General features: G+C 38.9%; 1 protein-coding gene across 1 annotated transcript in view; it reads left to right on the top strand.

Annotated features, from left to right (window-relative positions):
* Positions 1 to 953: 953 nt before the first annotated feature.
* Positions 954 to 21,077, top strand: part of TMEM38B (transmembrane protein 38B) — a 70,476-nt gene continuing 50,352 nt past the window's right edge. The window contains exon 1 of the mRNA XM_007462436.1: positions 954 to 1,155. Coding sequence (XP_007462498.1) covers positions 1,044 to 1,155 — 112 coding nt within the window. The 5' untranslated portion in view covers positions 954 to 1,043. The remainder of the gene's footprint in view (positions 1,156 to 21,077) is intronic.

Here is a 21,077-nt window from a genome sequence, read left to right as displayed (position 1 = left end):
AAAAAAGAAAAGCGCAGTTTAGCATAATGGTTGAGAGACTGGAGTCTGGCTCGGATTTGTCTGAGCATAAAATGTAGTGATCAAGAGTTTAGACTCTGGGGCCAAACCACTTGGTTTATGGTCTGCCATTCAAGGACTTCTTTTCTGAGCTAATTTCTCACTTCGTAGTCCAGCCAAAGTACTTCCCTCCATCTTTCCCTTAGCTTTTAGAGGCTAGTTTGCCTTATCACTTCCCTGAAATAGCCTTCCTCTCCTTGGAACTTGCCCTATCACGGCACCTATACTTATTATTACCCGCTTTGTAATCTCCCTTGGGAAAACACGTTTCTTGAGGGCAGGATATTATCATATTATTTTTTATATCTCCAATAAGTCATGGTGTGATTTGCATACTGTGGTTCCTCGAGAAATGTTAGGTGAATGAAATCAATTCACAGAAATAAGTCCGATTCTAAACGTCTCCCCTTGTGGACTGCGTTTATCCAAAATCATAAAACTTTACACTAAAAACGGTGAATAAAATGTATGTAAATTAAACCTTTAAAAAAGGCGACTTAAAAATTTTTCTTGAGGATCCCAGAAAGTCCTGAAGACGTTTATGGGTTTCATGTATCAATACTTAGCATATTAGAAATAACTGAGAAACATTTAAAATAGCTCTTTATGTATTCGCTCTAAAAATAATAAATGCACTAAATGTTAAGAGAAATAATGTATATTCATTATTTATGTTGTATTCATCTGACCATTCTCCGCGTCTTGCACAGCTCCCAGCACGCATAAGACGCTGGATTCTTATTAGGAGAACAAGGTCCGGCCCTCCTCACCCCGCCCAGCGGCCAACAGCCAGCGCATCCGAGGCTCCTGGCACACGCGACCCGCCCCCTCCGCGCGCCGGCGCCGGGTGTCAAGGCGCACGCGCAGAGCTCCAAGAGGCCCAGCCGAAGAGCGGGCGGCCGCGGCCGTAACTTACCCCTCCCCTCGTCGCGCACGCCGGGAACCCGTCGCCGCGGCTGCTTCGGCTGCGGCGGTGGGTCGTCGTGATGGACTGTCCGTGGAATGAGCTGTCCCTTGCCTTTTCTCGTACTTCCATGTTTCCCTTTTTTGACATCGCCCACTACCTGGTGTCGGTGATGGCACTGAAGCATCAGCCGGGTGAGTGCGGGGCGCCGAGGACCGGCCCCCTCGGGATCCGCCTCACCGCGAGTACGGCCTGAGCGGGGTAGCGGCCGAGCTGCCCCCCCGCCCGGAGTCCTATAGTCGAGCTAGAGGGGCGCCGAGAGGTGGCCCGTCCGACCCCTCGAGTACAAGTGGGGAAAATGAGGCCCGGGCGGCCCTTGCCAAAGGAGGCGCTGTGTTGGGGGAGTGCGGGGGCGCCCCACCGCCGCGGGCGGGACTCCCGGGACAGGTGACAGGGCGGCCGCAGCCGCTGTTGGGAGCCCAGGACTGCCCGCGTCCGCCCAGGGGTTGCGCCGTCTCCCGGCGGTGCCACCAGTTCCTTGGAAAGTATTTTAAAATGACCTGGGAACAAAGCTCCCGGAAACAGCACGTCTGACTTCGTCGCTTGGGGTAGTGAATGGTTCTGGACGGCTCTCCGGTTTTTAAAGTTGGGTAAACACTGAAATAAAGAGCCTTAAGTAGGCACCCCCAAGTTCCCCTTAACGCAGAGCTCTCCCACCTTGTTTAGCATGTTAGACAATGATTGCTGAGAGGAGTGGATTCCCATTTTGGGTCATATGAGTGACGTTGTACAAGAAAAGCCATTTGGCGTAGCTTCCCTTCTCTGTACAGTGGGGATGTGGTTTTAATACAGAGTTTTGAGTTCTTTCAAGTATGCATACAAGGAGCAATATTTGTTTGTTCTTGTATTTTGCATTCAGGATATATTTGCTCCTGTATTGCTTTACTTTTGCCGTTATTCTACCTGCCTTTTCATTTTATGCTTTCTTCTTCTTTTGAGGTCAGGCATTTTCTTTGCCTTACTTTCTCTGTGTTCATGCTGCTTTTAATCTGCCGTGTCCTACAGTCAATGAGTGAGGGATTGAGGATGATGCTGTACCTCTTATGGTCTGTTTTCTGCGGTTTTTTTTTGTTTTCTTTAAAACCCTTGGACCTCAGAAATATTTTTCATTTAAATTGAAATCTGTAGCTCAGCTAAATCATTGTTTGGTAGCAGTTTTGACCTGGATAAGGGGAATATTAGTGTATTAAATCGGGACAGATAATCTGCATAAGAGACTGCTTCCTTGATTTGAAAAAAAGTACATTTTATTATTATGCCATATTCAGTATTTGGTATTTTCTTTCTTTCTTTTTTTTTTTTTTTTTGTGGTACGCGGGCCTCTCACTGCTGTGGCCTCTCCCATTGTGGAGCACAGGCTCCGAACGCGCAGGCTCAGGGGCCATGGCTCACGGGCCCAGCCGCTCCGCGGCATGTGGGATCTTCCCGGACCGGGGCACGAACCCGTGTCCCCTGCACCGGCAGGCGGGTTCTCAACCACTGAGCCATCAGGGAAGCCCTGGTATTTTCTTGTATAGCTTAAATCAGAGGTTCTCAAAGTGTGGTCCAGGAGCCCCTGGGGTCCCTGACACTTCCAACTCAAAATTATTTTCATAATAATATGCAGATGTCATCTTTTTCACACTCATTTTCTCATAAATATACAGTGGAGTTTTCCAGAGGCCACATGACCTGCCGTACTGTAACAGGTTGAATGCAGAAGCAGATATGAGAATCCATCTGTTTTCTATTTGAAGCAGACATGAAAGAGATTTACTAAAAAAGTGTGAGTTTTCTCACCAAATATTTTTTGCTTTGGAAAATAGTTATTTTTCATGAAAAATATATTATTTTTTAACATTTAGTGCATTTATTATTTAAAAAATGAATACCTAAAGAACTATTCAAAAATTGTCTCATTTATGATTTCTAATAAGCTAATAAATATTGATAACCCACATAAAGAAAAGCTTTTTAGGGGATCTTCAAGAATTTTGTTTTGGAGTCAGCCTTTTTAAAGGTTTAATTTACCTGTATTATATTCACCCTTTTAAATATAAAGTTCTATGATTTTGGACAAACACATACAGTCATGTAACTGCCACCACAATCAAGATAGAGAACAGTTTCATCACCCACCCCAGATTCCCTCCTGCCCCTTTGCAATCAGCCCTCCCCAAGCCCCTGGCAACCATTCATCTGCTCACTAATTTTGGGGGGTGCAGAGGAGTCCTGAGACCAAAAACCTTGAGAACCGTTGGACTAATTGGGCGCTAGTACAGTGTTACACATGGTCTAAAAATATATTCCAGTACCAGTACTTGTAAACATGTAAAAATTATAGAATTCACACAAAGGAGTGAACCTGCTTTTACCAGAATTGTGTTAGACTGTCCTTCCACAGTATTGGCTGTTATCAGTCCTAAATATCTTGTCATTCTGATGATCAGAAAACATAGTTTTCATTTGCATCTGTCATAGTTACTAATGTTTGCTGGCCATTTGTATTTATACTCATATAAATCTATTGAGTTGATCATATTGTTTTTCCTGTTTAAAATGTAATACATTTAAAAAAATGAATTATCCTTACATTTTTGGAATAAACTGTTTGATGTATTAGTTTAATTCATTAGGGATTTTCATTTGCCAATACTTATATAAAACTTTACTTAATTGCCAACTTTTTTCTGTTCCCCAGGGACTGATTCTTTAGAACACAGACCTGTAGTACAATAAAACCACAATTCATCTATGTACTGCTACCCGGGTTCTTCTTATCCTTATCTCCTCAAGCATGTTACTCCTTGAGACTCTTGACTTTTGGAATGTACTCTATCACTGCCAGTACCTCACTCCCCACTTTCTATAGTTTACATCTATGGCTTACAGACTATGCCTAGATCTAGACTACTGAGGGCAAGTGGGTAAAGGGGACTAACTCTTTTTATCTGTGGTGTTGATAAGGATGGCATCTTTTTTTTTGTTTGGTTTAGGTTGTAGGCCTTCAAATCCAAGGAAAGATGATTGTCCCTCCTACCCCCTTCCTTTTCCATGTGACTTGCACTTCATAAGTGAAACCATCAGGGGGTATTTTTAAAATTTTTTATTTATTTTAAAATTTTTATTGGAGTATGGTTGCTTTATAATGTTGTGTTAGCCTCCACTGCACAACAAAGTGAATCAGCCATACACATACAGATATCCCCTCCCATTTAGATTACCACAGCATCGGGGTATTTAATATGTTGGATTCTTTTTTATTTCTTAGTTTACTTCCATTTGCCTCATACTTAACCTTAGTTCCTCTTGAACTCTGGCATCTGATTGTCTATAGCTTTTAGTTTTGGCTAGTAGTGTAGGGGGTTTTTTTGTTTGTTTTTTCTATCTTCCTGGGCATTTTATTAGGAAGTTGGAAAATGCTGCTTTGGGAATTGTTGGTCAGAAACCATTTTAACAGAATGTTTATGTCATCATTTGTAATCTCTCTTACATTTTTAATCTGTGTTCTCTGTTTTTTTCCTATTTAAATGTCCATTAAAATAAACACATTTCTTTAATCCTACATTCATATCCGATTGCTATTTTCTGTAAGACATCCTGAAAATTTAATCTACAATGATCTCCACTTGATTTTTACACACAAAATCTATTATTTTACTCTTAATTCTCTGACCACTATTTTGCTAACTTCCCTCAAATCATATGTAGTTCGATTAAGCAAATATTCACTGTAGTAGGTACTATATTAGATGTTGAGGATACCAAGATGAAAGTTACTGTTGTAGCTCTGAAAGAATTCAGCTGTGCTGTTGTCACTGTAATCTCCTCTGCCTCCCCCTCCCCCTCCTCCTCCTCCTCCTCCTCTTTCCTTGCAGTGTCACATAAGGTTGCACTACCTTTCTTATACAATAATAATATTCATTCATTTCAGATACACGCAACACATTTCAGTGTCTTCATTCTAATCCTCATACATCTCTTTAGGTAGGTATTATTGAACACATTTTACAGATGAGTAGTCTTACAGGAATAAAATAACCTTACTTAAGTCACATAGTTTAGTAAATTATGGAGCTAGTTCTTGGGCTAATTTCAAAGTTCTCAACTATTCTGTGCTCTCTCTTTGCAGTTACATTTAATGTTCCAGGTTTCTCAATATTTAGCAATTTCTCAATAAGTTGTCATTTGACATCGTTATTTTCTCCCATGATTTCGGTCATTTCCACATCACCATTCAGTTTCTCATTTGTTTTCAGGAATTAAATCCAGGAATAAAGTTTGTCATTGTTCCTTCCTCTAATCTGTGGGAGATGAAAAGATTAATAAAACAAGAATTTATCAGTTCTGGGGATTCTGGGAAGGTGGCAGCATACTTTTGCTATCTTTATGAATTCCGACGTAAACACATACAGAAAAGTGCAAAAGTAATCGTAAATGTATAGTTCAGTGAATTTTCAGAATGAGCGCAACTATGTTAATCAACATCCAGGTAAAGATAGAACAACTATGATCCGCCCAGAGGCCTCTTTGTTATAGCATGCTTTTAAAAGAGCAGATTCTGCCCAGTGTGGGGTGGAAAATGATGTCTCAGATATGACAGTCCATAATTTACTTATGCGAGTGCAGAGAATCTTGCTTAAATATCTTTAATATATATTTTTAACATCTTTATTGGAGTATAATTGCTTTACAATGTTGTGTTAGTTTCTGCTGTATAACAAAGTGAATCAGCTATACATATATTATACATGTATCCGCATATGCCCTCCCTCTTGAGTCTCCCTCTCACCCTCCCTATCTCACCCCTCTAGGTGGTCACAAAGCACCGAGCTGAGCTCCCTGTGCTATGTGGCTGCTTCCCACTAGCTACCTATTTTACATTTGGTAGTGTCTGTATGTCCATGCCACTCTCTCACTTCGTCCCAGTTTACCCTTCTGCCTACCCGTGTACTCAAGTCCGTTCTCTACGTCTGCGTCTTTATTCCTGTCCTGCCCCTAGGTTCTTCAGAACCATTTATTTTATTTTAGATTCCATATATATGTGTTAGCATACGATGTTTGTTTTTATCTTTCTGACATACTTCACTCTGGATGACAGTCTCTAGGTCCATCCACCTCACTAGAAATACCTCAATTTCGTTTCTTTTTATGGTTGAGTAATATTCCATTGTATACATGTGCCAAATCTTCTTTATCTATTCATCTGTTGATGGGCACTTAGGTTGCTTCCATGTCCTGGCTATTGTAAATAATGCTGCAATGAACATTATGGTACATGACTCTTTTTGAATTATGGTTTTCTCAGGGTATATGCCCAGGAGTGGGACTGCTGGGTCATATGGTAGTTCTATTTTTAGTTTTTTAAGGAACCTCCATACTGTTCTCCATAGAGGCTGTATCAGTTTACATTCCCACCAACAGTGCAGGAGGGTTCCCTTTCTCCACACCCTCTCCAGCATTTACTGTTTGTAGATTTTTTGATGATGGCCATTCTGACAGGTGTGAGGTGATATCTCATTGTAGTTTTGATTTGCATTTCTCTAATGATTAGTGATGTTGAGCATCATTTCATGTGTTTGTTGGCAGTCTGTATATCATCTTTGGAGAAATGTCTATTTAGGTCTTCTTTTCATTTTTGGATTCGGTTGTTTGTTTTCTTGATACTGAGCTGCATGAGCTGCTTGTATATTTTGGAGATTAATCCTTTGTCGGTTGCTTCATTTGCAAATATTTTCTCCTATTCTGAGGGTTGTCTTTTCGTCTTGTTTATGGTTTCCTTTGCAGTGCACAAGCTTTTAAGCTTCATTAGGTCCCCTTTGTTTATTTTTGTTTTTATTTCCATTTCTCTAGGAGGTGGGTCTAAAAGGATCTTGCTATGATTTATGTCATAGTGTGTTCTACCTATGTTTTCCTCTAAGAGTTTGATAGTGTCTGGCCTTACATTTAGGTCTTTAATCCATTTAGAGTTTATTTCTGTGTATGGTGTTAGGGAGTGTTCTAATTTCATTCTTTCACATGTAGCTGTCCAGTTTTCCCAGCACCATGTATTGAAGAGGCTGTCTTTTCTCCATTGTATGTTCTTGCCTCCTTTATCAAAGACACGGTGACCATATGTATGTGGGTTTATCTCTGGGCTTTCTGTCCTGTTCCATTGATCTGTATTTCTGTTTTGGTGCCAGTACCATACTGTCTTGATTACTGTAGCTTTGTAGTGTAGTCTGAAGTCAGGTAGCCCAGTTCCTCCAGTTCTGTTTATCTTTCTCAAGATTGCTTTGGCTATTCAGGGTCTTTTTGTTTCCATACAAATTGTGAAATTTTTTGTTCTAGTTTGGTGAAAAATGCCACAGGTAGTTTGATAGGGATTGCATTGAATCTATAGATTGCTTTGGGTAGTATAGTCATTTTCATCCAAGAATATGGTATATCTGTCCTGTTTTTATCATCTTTAATTCCTTTCATCAGTGTCATATAGTTTTCTGCATACAGGTCTTTTGTCTCCTTAGGTAGGTTTATTCTTAGGTATTTTACTCTTTTTGTTGCAGTGGTAAATGGGAGTGTTTCCTTAATTTCTCTCTCAGATTTTTTGTCATTAGTGTATAGGAATGCAAGAGATTTCTGTGCATTAATTTTGTATCCTGCTACTTTAACAGATTCATTGGTTAGCTCTAGTAGTTTTCTGGTGGCCTCTTTAGGATTCTCTATGTATAGTATCATGTCATCTGCAAACAGTGACAGTTTTACTTCTTCTTTTCCAATTTGTGTTGCTTTTCTTTCTTTTTCTTCTCCGATTGCCATGGCTAAAACGTCCAGAGAGTGGGCAACCTTGTCTTGTTCCTGATCTTAGTGGAAATGGTTTTAGTTTTTCACCATTGAGAATGATGTTGGCTGTGGGTTTGTCATATATAGCCTTTATTATGTTGAGGTAAGTTCCCTCTATGCCTGCTTTCTGGAGGGTTTTTATCATAAATGGGTGTTGAATTTTGTTGAAAGCTTTTTCTGTATCTATTGAGATGATCATATGATTTTCTCCTTCAGTTTGTTAATATGGTGTATCATGTTGATTGATTTGCCTATATTGAAGAATCCTTGCATTCCTGGGATAAACCCCACTAGATCATGGTGTATGATGCTTTTAATGTGCTGTTGAATTCTGTTTGCTAGTATTTTGTTGAGTATTTTTGCATTTATATTCATCAGTGATATTGGCCTATAGTTTTCTTTCTTTGTGACATCTTTGTCTGGTTTTGGTATCAGGTGATGGTGGCCTCGTAGAATGCATTTGGGAGTGTTCCTCCATCTGCTATATTTTGGAAGAGTTTGAGCAGGATAGGTGTTAACTCTTCTCTAAATGTTGGTAGAATTCACCTGTGAAGCCATCTAGTCCTGTGCTTTTGTTTGTTGGAAGATTTTTAATCACAGTTTCAATTTCAGTGCTTGTGATTGGTCTGTTTATATTTTCTGTTTCTTCCTGATTCAGTCTCGGAAGGTGTGCTTTTCTTACAGTTTGTCCATTTCTTCCAGGTTGTACATTTTATTGGCATATAGTTGCTTGTAGTAATCTCTCATGGTCGTTTGTATTTCTGCAGTGTCAGTTGGTACTTCTCCTTTTTCATTTGTAATTCTGTTGATTTGAGCCTTTTCCCTTATTTTCTTGATGAGTCTGGCTAATGGTTTATCAATTTTGTTTATCTTCTCAAAAAACCAGCTTTTAGTCTTATTGGTCTTTGCTATTGTGTCCTTCATTTCTTTTTCATTTATATCTGATCTGGTTTTTATGATTTCTTTCCTTCTGCTAATATTTTTTTTGTTGTTGCTCTTCTTTCCCTGATTGCTTTAGGTGTAAGGTTTGATTGTTAATTTGTGATTCTTGTTTCTTGAGGTAAGATTGTTTTGCTATAATCTTTCCTCTTAGAACTGCTTTTGCTGCATCACATAGGTCTTGGGTCATTGTATTTTCATTGTCATTTGTTTCTAGGTATTTTTTGATTTCCTCTTTGGTTTCTTCATTGGTCTCTTGGTTATTAAGTAGTGTATTGTTTAGCTTCCATGTGTTTGTATTTTTTTACAGTTTTTTCCTGTAATTGGTATGTAGTCTCATAGCGTTGCGGTCGCAAAACATGCTTGATAAGATTTCAGTTTTCTTAAATTCACCAAGGCTTGATTTGTGACCCAAGATATGATCTGTTCTGCAGAATGTTCCATGACCACTTGAGAAGAAAGTGTATTTTGTTGTTTTTGGTTGGAATGTCCTATAAATATCAATTAAGTCCATCTTGTTTAATGTGTCATTTAAAGCTTGCACTTCCTTATTTATTTTCATTTTGGATGATCTGTCCATTGGTGAAAGTGGGGTGTCAAAGTCCCCCGCTATTATTGTGTTACTGTTGACTTCCCCTTTTATGGTTTTTAACATTTGCCTTATGTATTGAGGTGCTCCTATGTTGGGTGCATAAGCATTTACAATTGTTATATGTTCTTCTTGGATTGATCCCTTGGTCATTATGCAGTGTCCTTCTTTGTTTGTTGTAATAGTCTTTATTTTAAAGTTTATTTTATCAGATACGAGTATTGCTATCCCAGCTTTCTTTTGATTTCCATTTGCATGGAATATCTTTTTCCATCCCTTCACCTTCAGTCTGTATGTGTCCCTAGGTCTGAAGTGGGTCTCTTGTAGACAGCATATATATGGGTCTTGTTTTTGTATCCATTCAGCCAGTCTCTGTCTTTTGGTTGGGGCATTTAATCCACTTACATTCAAGGTTATTATCCATAGGTATGTTCCTATTACCATTTTCTTAATTGTTTTGGGTTTGTTTTTCTAGGTCTTTTTCTTCTCTTGTGTTTCCCGTCTAGAGAAGTTTCTTTAGCATTTGTTGTAAAGCTGGTTTGGTGGTGCTGAATTCTCTTAGCTTTTGCTTGTCTGTAAAGGTTTTAATTTTTCCGTCAAATCTGAATGAGATCCTTGCTGGGTAGAGTAATCTTGGTTGTAGGTTTTTCCCTTTCATCACTTTAAATATGTCCTGCCACTCCCTTCTGGCTTGCAGAGTTTCTGCTGAAAGATCAGCTGTTAACCTTATGGGGATTCCCTTGTATGTTATTTGTTGCTTTTCCCTTGCTGCTTTTAATATTTTTTCTTTGTATGTAATTTTTGGTAGTTTGATTAATATGTGTCTTCGCATGTTTCTCCTTGGATTTGTCCTCTAGGGGACTCTATGCCTCCTGGACTTGATTGACTATTTCCTTACTCATATTAGGGAAGTTTTCAACTATAATCTCTTCAAATATTTTCTCAGACTCTTTTTCTCTTCTTCTTCTGGGAGCCCTATAATTCAAATGTTGGTGCGTTTATGTCCTAGAGGTCTCTGAGACTGTCCTCAATTATTTTCATTCTTTTTTCTTTATTCTGCTCTCTGGTAGTTATTTCCAGTATTTTATCTTCCAGGTCACTTATCTGTTCTTCTGCCTCAGTTATTCTGCTATTGATTCCTTCTAGAGCAGTTTAAATTTCATTTATTGTGTTGTTCATCATTGTTTGTTTGCTCTTTAGTTCTTCTAGTTCTTTGTCAAACGTATCTTGTATTTTCTCCATTCTGTTTCCAAGATTTTGGATCATATTTAGTGTCATTACTTTGAATTCTTTTTCAGGTAGACTGCCTATGTCGTCTTCATTTGTTTGGTCTGGTTGGTTTTTACTTTGCTCCTTCATCTGCTGAGTATTTCTCTGTCTTCTCGGTTTGCTTAACTTACTGTGTTTGGAGTCTCCCTTTTGCAGGCTGCAGGTTCGTAGTTCCTGTTGTTCTTGGTGTCTTCCCCCAGTGGGTAAGGTTGGTTCAGTGGGTTGTGTAGGTTTCCTGGTGGAGGGCACTGGTGCCTGTGTTCTGGTGGATGAGGCTGGATCTTGTCTTTCTGTTGGGCAGGACCGTGTCCAGTGTTGCGTTTTGGGGTGTCTGTGAACTTATGAGTTTAGGCAGCCTCTCTGCTAATGAGTGGGGTTATGTTGTTGTCTTGTTAGTTGCTTGGCATGGGGTGTCCAGCACTGGAGCTTGCCAGTCGTTGAGAGGAGCAGGCTCTTAGTGTTGAGATGGAGATCTCTTGGAGAGCTCTCGCTGATTGATATTACATGGGGCCAGGAGGTCTTGGTGGTCTAACGTCCTGAACTCTATTCTCCCACCTCAGAGTCTCAGGCCTGACACCTGGCTGGAGCACCAAGACCCTGTCTGCTACCCGGCTCAGAAGAGAAGGGAGAAAAAAAAAGAAAGAAAAATAAATAAATAAAATAAATGTAGTTATTAAAATAAAAAATAAGAATAAATAATAAAATAAAAGAGAGCAAGCAAACCAGTAAACAAATTCACCAGTGATAAGAATCACTAAAAACTATACTATGATAAACACAGAAATCAGTAACCAGGGTATTGCATTCAGCAAACCCCAAGTCTACAGTTGATCCCAAAGCCCACTGCCTCAATTGTGGGATGATTCGTTGTCTTTTCAGGTATTCCACAATGCAGGGTACATCTAGTTGATTGTGGAGATTTAATCTGCTGCTCCTGAGGCTGCTGGGAGAAATTTCTCTTTCTCTTCTTTGTTCCCACAGCTCCTGGGGTTCAGCTTTGGATTTGGCCCCGCCTCTGTGTGTAGGTTGTCCTGTGGCGTCTGTTCTTCGCCCAGACAGGACGGGGTTAAAGGAGCAGCTGATTAGGGGGCTCTGGCTCACTCAGGCTGGTGGTCGGGAGGGTTACAGAATGCGGGGTGAGCCTGCGGCAGCAGAGGCTGGCATGACGTTGTAACAGCCTGAGGCGCCGTGCGTTCTCCCGGGTTAGTTGCCTCTGGATCACGGGACCCTGGCAGTGGCACGCCGCACGGACTTCCCAGAGGGGAGGTGTCGATAGTGACCTGTGCTTGCACAAAGGCTTCTTGGTGGCTGCAGAAGCAGGCTTAGCATTTCATGCCTGTCTCTGTTGTCCATGCTTATAGCTGCGGCTTGTGCCTGTTTCTGAAGCTTGTTTAGGCGGTGCTCTGAATCTCCTCTCCTCGCACACCCCGAAACAATGGTCTCTTGCCTCTTAGACAGTTCCAGACTTTTTCCCGGACTCCCTCCTGGTTAGCTGTGGCGCATTAGCCCCCTTCAGGCTGTGTTCACTCAGCTAACCCCAGTCGTCTCCCTGGGATCTCACCTCCGAAGCCCGAGCCTCAGCTCCCAGCCCCCATCCACCCTGGTGGGTGAGCAGACAAGCCTCTCACGCTGGTGAGTGCTGGTCAGCACTGACCTCTGTGGGGGAGTCTCTCCGCTTTGCCCTCCGCACCCCTGTTGCTGCGCTCTGCTCCGTGGCTCTGAGGCTTCCCTCTCCCACCCACTCCTCATCTCCGCCAGTGAAGGGGCTTCCTAATGTGTGGAAACTTTTCCTCCTTTACAGCTCCCTCCCCAAGTTGCAGGTCCTATCTCTATTCTTTTGTCTCTGTTTTTTCTTTTTTCCTTTTCCCTACCCAGGCAGGTGGGGGGTTTCTTGCCTTTTGGGAAGTCTGAGGTCTTCTGCCAGCGTTCAGTAGGTGTTCTGTAGGAGTTGTTCCACATGTACATGTATTTTTAATGTATTTGTTGGGAGGAATGTGATCTCCACGTCTTACTCCTCTGCCATCATGAAGGTCCTGTCTTTAATATTTTTTAAGCTAAAGGAAAGTTAGAATATTTGAGTGACCTGACAAAACATTGATCAGGGAGTGTGCTGTAGTAGAAAGCATTCATAAAGTCAGAAGTCAGAAGACCAGTGTTTAGTTCAAACTCTACCACTAACTAGGTAGCTTTGGATAAGAACTTAAAACTCAGTATTTATGCAGTGAGTGAGGTGGACCAGAACACCAGCTGAGCAGTGTCCCCTCTCCAGGAGTCTTCAGTTTTGACTCTAAAGAGCTCTTCCTCCAAGCTTCTAAGTTTTAATAATTTCAGCCTATCCTTTGTTCCCCCAGGAGTGGTAACAGCTTTCTACAGTTGATACTTCTGTGACATCATAGTATTTACTTTTTACTTTTTCAATAATCTAGTTAACAATTTTATACCTACTTACTTATTTATATTAAATCCTTTCTGTTAATAAAACTTTGTATTTTCTGTTTCCTGACTGGACTCTGGTACAGAAACCTAGGAGTGGGGTTTAACTACATGCTTTCTGGTTTCCATATGTAATATTAAGATATCTAAAGTGCTGGCTATTTCCTGTCCATAGATCTAGTCAGTATAATGCCTTCAGTGTGGCAGGCTAGTGTGTTGTTTTGTGGACTGTCAATATGATCATAATTTCTGTGGACTTGTTTAGAGAACAGGAGAGTTGACATAGATCTGAGGCAAGACTGTGATAGTGTACTGTTAAACCTGCCAGGTAAAAGCAAAGTGTTTCTGGGATTCTTTGCAAATTAATATGGAGAAAAAAGCATTTCTTTACTAGGTTACAGAGGTTAATGCTGATTTGTTCTAGTAAAAATACTGTATTTTGAATACCAGCTGCAGTTGGAGTCATTACCGGTCTACATTTAAGATAGTTGACAATTATTTTTCAAGATCCATCTGCTTTACATATAGCCCAAACAAGCAAGTTAAGTGGAATGTGACATCTATCATCATCTTTCATCTTTCATGTTTTTGGTTATGGTACTCATCTCTGTAATACTGCTTTGTAAAAATATCTTGGTGAGGAGAAGAAACTCTAGGGGCTTCTACCTGATCATTCCTATCATAATGATTCTTATTTCAAGGATCAGAGAATCAATATGCAGAGTGTGCCAGTTGCTAAGTATGTCTAGTCTAGTTATACATTAAGGAACTGGAGAAATAACCACAGCCGTGGATTTACTTGGCCCACTATGATTCATACTTGATATAAAACTCCTTGAATTGTGTCACAGGTAATCTCTAAGCCATTGTTGCCTACATGATTATTTAAAAATATTTTGATGAAAAAGCATACTTGAGGCATATGAGCTAGATTATGTTGTTAATTTTTCTTTTTAAAGAGAGAAATCTATAAATGGGAAAGACTAGGGCAAAAGTTTACTAATATGCAATTTAAAAATACTTAACCTCTGGAGATGAGGCTTTAAGAAGGCTAGAGCATTCCCCTGCTTCTTTCCGGAAGTCATATTAACCACCAGCAAGCTGAATGCTAACTGTTTGGAAATAGCTACAGTGTAACTATTTCTTAAAAACGGAGACACACTGCCGAACTAAAGTAGACTGAGTATATCAAAATAAAGAAGTCATGTATGCAGTACATTAAAGAATATCTTTCTAGTCTTTGTTTTAACTAAGTCAGTAAAAGTATGCTAAACATAATCTAATAGGGCTTCCCTGGTGGCGCAGTGGTTGAGAGTCCGCCTGCCGATGCAGGGGACGCGGGTTCGTGCCCCGGTCCGGGAATATCCCACATGCCGTGGAGCGGCTGGGCCCGTGAGCCATGGACGTTGAGCCTGCACCTCCGGAGCCTGTTGCTCCGCAGCGGGAGAAGCCACAACGGTGAGAGGCCCGCGTACTGCAAAAAACAAAAACAAAAACATAGTCTAATAATTCATTTGGCCAGAGAATGGGATTATTTTGTGGATGTGATTTTAAATGAATTTAAGGGAGTAGAATGTGACTTTATTTCTCAGCTTTCATTTCATAATGAAAATATTTTGATGTTAAAGTCCCCAGGTGATTATATGTACTTCAGATATCTTATACCTTTTTTTTTTTTTTTTTTTTTTGGTAGCCGAGCCTCTCACTGTTGTGGCCTCTCCCGTTGCAGAGCACAGGCTCCGAATGCGCAGGCTCAGCGGCCATGGCTCACGGGCCCAGCCACTCCACGGACCGTGGGATCTTCCCGGACCGGGGCACGAACCCGTGTCCCCGGCATCGGCAGGCGGACTCTCAACCACTGCGCCACCAGGGAAGCCCCAGATATATTTTAGTTTGAATTAGATCCAGGTCTCAATGTGACAAATTTTGCTAAAGGTTTTCGGGGAAAGAATTCTATTGATAGCGTGTAACAAACATCTTAACTCAAGGTAGGATGGAGAATTTTTTTTCTCTTTTAAATGTCAATATGTTAAAAATAATGTGTATAAATTAACACAGCTTATTCGTTAGCTAAAGGAATACACCTTTGTTTAAAACTGAGAAGAAATTAAAGATATCATATTAACTATTTTTTTCCTACTGAAAATTATTTATATGCCCTAAAGATATACAGCTGTTTCTGGTTAATTTTCTGTATTTTTTTTTAATATAAATTTTGAAAGCATCATACTTTTATTTATTTATTTATTTATTTGGCCCTGTCTCATGGCATGCCGGATCTTAGTTCCCTGCCCAGGGATTAAACCCGCACCCCCTGAGGTAGAAGCACAGAGTCTTAACCACTGGACTGCCAGGGGAGTCCCTGTGTTTTCATAATTTAACTTCACATTAAACTGACTGGTGCCAGTACGATATATACAAAGGAACATCATACCCAAAGAACTTTGTCATAAGATTGCCTCATGCTGAAAAATGTGTTATGGTAGTGTGTGTACTGAAGAAAGCTTTAAAGAAAGGTCTGTTTGAGTTAGAGAAATATTTCTGGCTGACATAATTTTGAAAATCGGGCAAAAAAGACTGGTGTGAGAGAGACCCTCCCTTTAACTCTGTTCTTTTCCTTTCTTTTTTGGTCTAATAAAATCTTAGTTTCATTGATTTAAGACTGTTGGGGTTATGAGTACCTTTTCAGTGCCATAATGTGTCATTCTCATCCCAGCTTTGCAGTAAGAACTCAAAAGAATTATATCTTGGGCTCAGACAATTGAGTCAGAAGCAGCCCAAGGGTTGCATTCTCCTTGCCTCTTTTCTCTCTTGTCAGTGATCAATCCATTCAGCACACAAATCAACAGTGTCTGACATGTACTAGGTAGGAAATATGTACTTTTATGTATATTCTCTTATTTTAAGTTCTTATAAGTTATGTATTATTCTCATTTTATGAAACTTGAAGTTTAAGCCAGGAGAGGTTAGAGGTCCTACAGAGAGTCACAAAACTGGTACGTAATCACAGTTATCTCTGTGACTTGTGATAGAACTAAGGGAAATTAATGGTAGTAAAATTATCATACTTACACTCTTGAAATATTGCACATATATTTTTCTGTTGTACAATAAACATTTGTAGAGCATCTACTTTATACTAAAGTTTCTTAGAGTCTCAAGGGGTATCAGTCTTATAGTGGAGGTAACACTTGTGAACAAAAACTAGAACATGATATATTTTAAGAGGAAAGGCTAAAATACCATGAAAGTTGAGGGAAAAGGAAAGTTATTTTGACAGACTTAATCGGAAATGCATATTACATGAGTGAATAATTTGTGTGAAAGCATCCAATTTAGTAACTTTGATTTGGATTGTTTTAGTGGTCAAAGGAAAACTTTTTTGGTATATTTGAATTTGCCTAAGCCTAATTGTTGTGTCAGGTGGATGATAGTAATGCTAAATCTTCCATTAGAACAACCCTAAGGGATACAGAGGATACAGACATATTCCCTAATTGTATATTTACCAGAAGTAATCAATTACTTTGGAATGTGTCTTCATAGTAACTGTGTAATGATGGGCCCATTGTAGCTCTCATTCAGTTAGAGCTCCCATTTCCAGAATGTGTGTGCAGAGCTAACCAGGGTATGGCCTGAGAGAGAGAGAGGGACACACCCACACCCACACAGGCAAACACACACGAGGACAAGGTTGGGGGAGAAGGTCTTGGGGGGAAAAGGGGTGTGCATGTGTAAATAAGCACAGAAAAAGAAGTCTGGAAGTTGCCACCCTGCAGAAAATGAGTGTGACTGAAGGGTAGAAATAGAGAGGAAAGGGTAATTTTCTTTTTTTTTCTATTTCCTTCTATAATAATAGTGATAGCTAATAGTTGTTGCTTACTGTTTTGTTTTGTTTTTAAGATGTGTGAAAGCAGTTACCTTGTTCACTTCACACAGAGAGTAAGTGCTGGAGCCAGGATTTGTACCTCGACAATTAAGCTCCAGAGTCTGGATTCTTAAGCACTCCGTATTGCCTCTCAATGTGAGAATGCCTCAGTAAGGCAGCTAGTGTCCACTGACTAAAAGAAAAGATCATATTCATATATTATTCTGACTAGCCAATGTTCTAAACAGTCATCATCGTACAGGGCAATACTGAACAGTGCCCGTGTACATATTTTGATGGATAGCAATATATATGTGTAGAGAGAGACATAGGGTGTCACATCTTACATAGGGGTTTGGCTCTATAAAGACAGCATGGCCATGTATCATCAAAATAACTCTTGAATAATTCTTAAGTTTAGGGGAAATTGCTGCACTGGAGATAGACATCCTGTTTTTTAGTAAGTTTTTCAAAACTAGTTTTTCTTCCATGTTGATACAGGTCACCATTTCTTGAGTTATCACCAGATGCATATCATTAAACCTTGGCATCACTTCATTTGATGATATGTACACACCATCGAAAATTTACGTCTTCCAACTCATGTTCACTCCTGGGCACATTTTATTGTGTGGAATGGTGGGTTGCAGTATTTAAATTTTTATCTCCCTCTTTTTTTTTTCCCATGAGCACATAGAGATGAATTCCCATGTTAGTACAAGTATGACGATATTACCTTACTGAATTCACACATACATTTGTATAGTTTGTTTTGTTGTTTGATTTTGTATAAAAGGGCCTCTCCCTAAGAGGTAATAACAGTTAACAGTTTGGTTGGGTATTCTTGCAGACCTTCTTTTATGCATTAGCTACATGTGTACATACCTATAGAAATATATAGTTTTCTGTTTTCCCCCTGTAAATGATTTCTTACTGTACATATTCATATAAATATGGTTTTCTTCCTATCACGTCAGTGCATGTAAAGCTGCTACATTGTTTTGAATCGATGCATTGTATTCCTCAGATTGGTTATGACATAATTTGCTAAATTTTAATTTAATTATATAATTAACAAATACTTTATTTTAAAGAATTCAGATATAATTAAATAATGTAATCAACATAATTAAATAAATTTAAAGCCCCTTTGACCATCTTCCCTACTCCTAAGCTTCTCTCAGGAGATAATAACAGTTAACATTTTGGTGTATTGCAGACCCTTTTCTGTGCATTCCATGTAAATGTATGTACCTATAGAAATTAACAGTGTTTGCATTTTTGCCCATAAATAATTACATGCAATTACATTACATGCAATGTAATTACATGCATTGTAATTACATTAAATGTAATGTAATTACATTACATTTTTTTCAGCATGATTGTGTTTGGTTTCTTGTTTTTACTCAACAGCATGTCTAGGGGATCTTCCCATGTTGACGTTGATCTACCACACTCTTGAATTGCTCTTGTATAGTATTCCATAGTGCAAATGATCATGGTTTAACTGTTCTTCTGATGATGGTCATTTAGATTTTTTTCATTTTTTTCACAGCATTATGAACAACACTGCTTTAATATTCTTGTATGACACTCCTTGGGCACTTGAGTGAATTTTAAATTTAAAATTTTAATTGATAACTGCCAAATTGTTTTTCAAGATGGCTTTACTTGTTTTTATTCTCACAAGAGTATGTGAATTTCTTCACAACTTTGATAATTTGTTAATATTAAGCTGTAAATTTTTTTGGCAATTGAAGGTGTATGAAATAACATATTTTTAAAATTTCTTTTTCCTTGATTACTAATGAGTTGAGGACTTTCCTTTGTTTAGTTTTTTGGTATATTTATTAGTCATGTATAGTTTCTGCTTTGTGACTTGCCCATTTTTCTGTTGTGTTTGTTGTCTTTTTCTATTGATTTGTTGGAATTTGCCTTATTGGTTAAAAAAAATTTTATCCCAGTCTTTTGTTATGTAGAAGTTTTAAATTTTGATGATGTCAGACTTGTAAATCTTTTCCTTTATGGCTTTTTTCTGTTCTTAGATTGCTAGATTTTTTAAAGGGGAATGTTGAATTTTTATCAAATGACCTTTTACTTTCTGTCTAAAGGAGTGATCCTAATAATTTGTTAGTATAGTGCATAATTATTTTTTTTAAAGGTAACAAACTTGTATTCCTAGGTAGTTACTTTTTTTTTTTTTTAACGTGACTTTATTTGGAAAAAGTGTCTTTTTAAAAAAAATGTATTTATTTAATTTATTTATTTTTGGTTGTGTTGGGTCCTCATTGATGCATGGGCTTTCTCCATTTGCCGTAAGTGGAGACCACTCTTCGTTGTGGTGTGCAGGCTTCTCATTGTGGTGGCTTCTCTTGTGGAGCATGGGCTCTAGGAGCGTGGGCTCAGTTGTTGTGGCTCACAGGCTCTAGAGCGCAAGCTCAGTAGTTGTGGCGCACGGGCTTAGTTGCTCCGCGGCATGTGGGATCTTCCCGGACCAGGGCTTGAACCCATGTCCCCTACACTGGCAGGCGGACCCTTAACCACTGTGCCACCAGGGAAGCCCTATAATGAATGATTTTAATGAATTTCTAACTATTGAACCTTCCTTAAATTCTTTGGATAAAATCTACTTGGTTATGATATATTATTCTTTTGAAAAACTAGGTTTCAATTTATTATTGATGTACTTGTGCACTATACTCATAAGTTAGAATTATAATGTATCTTCTTCCTCTCTTTTTTCTTCCCTTCCTCCTTCCCCTCTCCTTCTCTCTTCTTTCTTTTCTCTATAATTTTTTATGCTGCAGTTATGTTGTTTATAGACTGATTAAAGTTTTTCTAAACTCTATAATGGTTATATAACATAAAAATGAGTAATCAAAAATTATTTGGTAAATGTTTTGCATAAATTTATCTGGGTCTAGCACCTTTCTTAGGACAGATAGATCTTGGATTACCCTCTAACTTTTTTCCGTAGTTATTTGTATGTTCAAGTTTCTACCTGTTCGTAAGGGAATTTTGCTAATATATCGTTTTTTAGGAAAATTGTCCATTTCAACTGTATCTTCACATTTACTAGATTAAATGCATGTTTTCTTATAATAAAAAAACTCTCTAAAATTATTTCCTTTTTTTTTTTTTTTTTTTTGCTTCTAATATTATGTATTATTTTCATTCCTTCCCCTCTCCCCTCCGTTTTTCAGACTTGCTGAACAATGTTCTGTTTTATTGGTCTTTTCCAAGAAAAGCTTTGGGTTGGCTTTATTGATTGCCTATCTCTATCTGCCTGTTTTAGCATCTAATTAGTTTCTACTTTCATTTTTACAGTTTGCTTCTATTTCTCTGGCTGGGTTAAAAAAATTTTTTTTTTGGTACTTTTTCCTTTAATAATTTCACTTACAGAAGAGTTGCCAGACTAGGTCAAGGAACTTCTATATACTTTACCCAGAATCACCAACTACTGACATTTTGCCCCATTTATTTTATTTTTTTCCCAGCTTTATTGACATATAGTTGACAAAATTATATATATTTAAAGTGTGCAATGTGATGATTTGATATGCAAATACATTGTGATTACCACAATCAAGTTAATTAGCACGTTCATCACCTCACAGTTACCTTTTGTGTGTGTGCGCACGTGTGTGTGTGTGGTGACAACACTTAAAAATCTACTCTCAGCAAATTTTAAGTATATAAGATATTATTATACAGTATTATTATTTTTTTGTTTGTTTGGTTTTGGTTTTTTTTTTTGCGGTACGCAGGCCTCTTACTGTTGTGGCCTCTCCCATTGCGGAGCATAGGCTCCGGACGCGCAGGCTCAGCGGCCATGGCTCACGGGCCCAGCCGCTCCACGGCCTGTGGGATCTTCCCGGACCGGGGCATGAACCCGTGTCCCCGGCATCGGCAGGTGGACTCTCAATCACTGCGCCACCAGGGAAGCCCTGTTGTTGTTTTTTTTCAGAATAATGCTCAATTTGAGTGTGTATAATTAAATTAGTTCAGATTATACATTTTTGGTAGAAATACTATGGAAGTGATGATGTGGTCTTAGTGCATAATATCAGGAATCACCTGATATTGTTTGTTTACAGTGATGTCTGCAAGGTTTGTCCACTGTAAAGTTATTACTTCCCTCTGTAATTAATAAA

This window comes from Lipotes vexillifer, unplaced genomic scaffold (genome assembly GCF_000442215.2).
Source record: "Lipotes vexillifer unplaced genomic scaffold, Lipotes_vexillifer_v1.1 scaffold312, whole genome shotgun sequence".
Taxonomy (NCBI): domain Eukaryota; kingdom Metazoa; phylum Chordata; class Mammalia; order Artiodactyla; family Lipotidae; genus Lipotes; species Lipotes vexillifer.
This window is presented reverse-complemented; position numbering and strand designations above follow the sequence as displayed.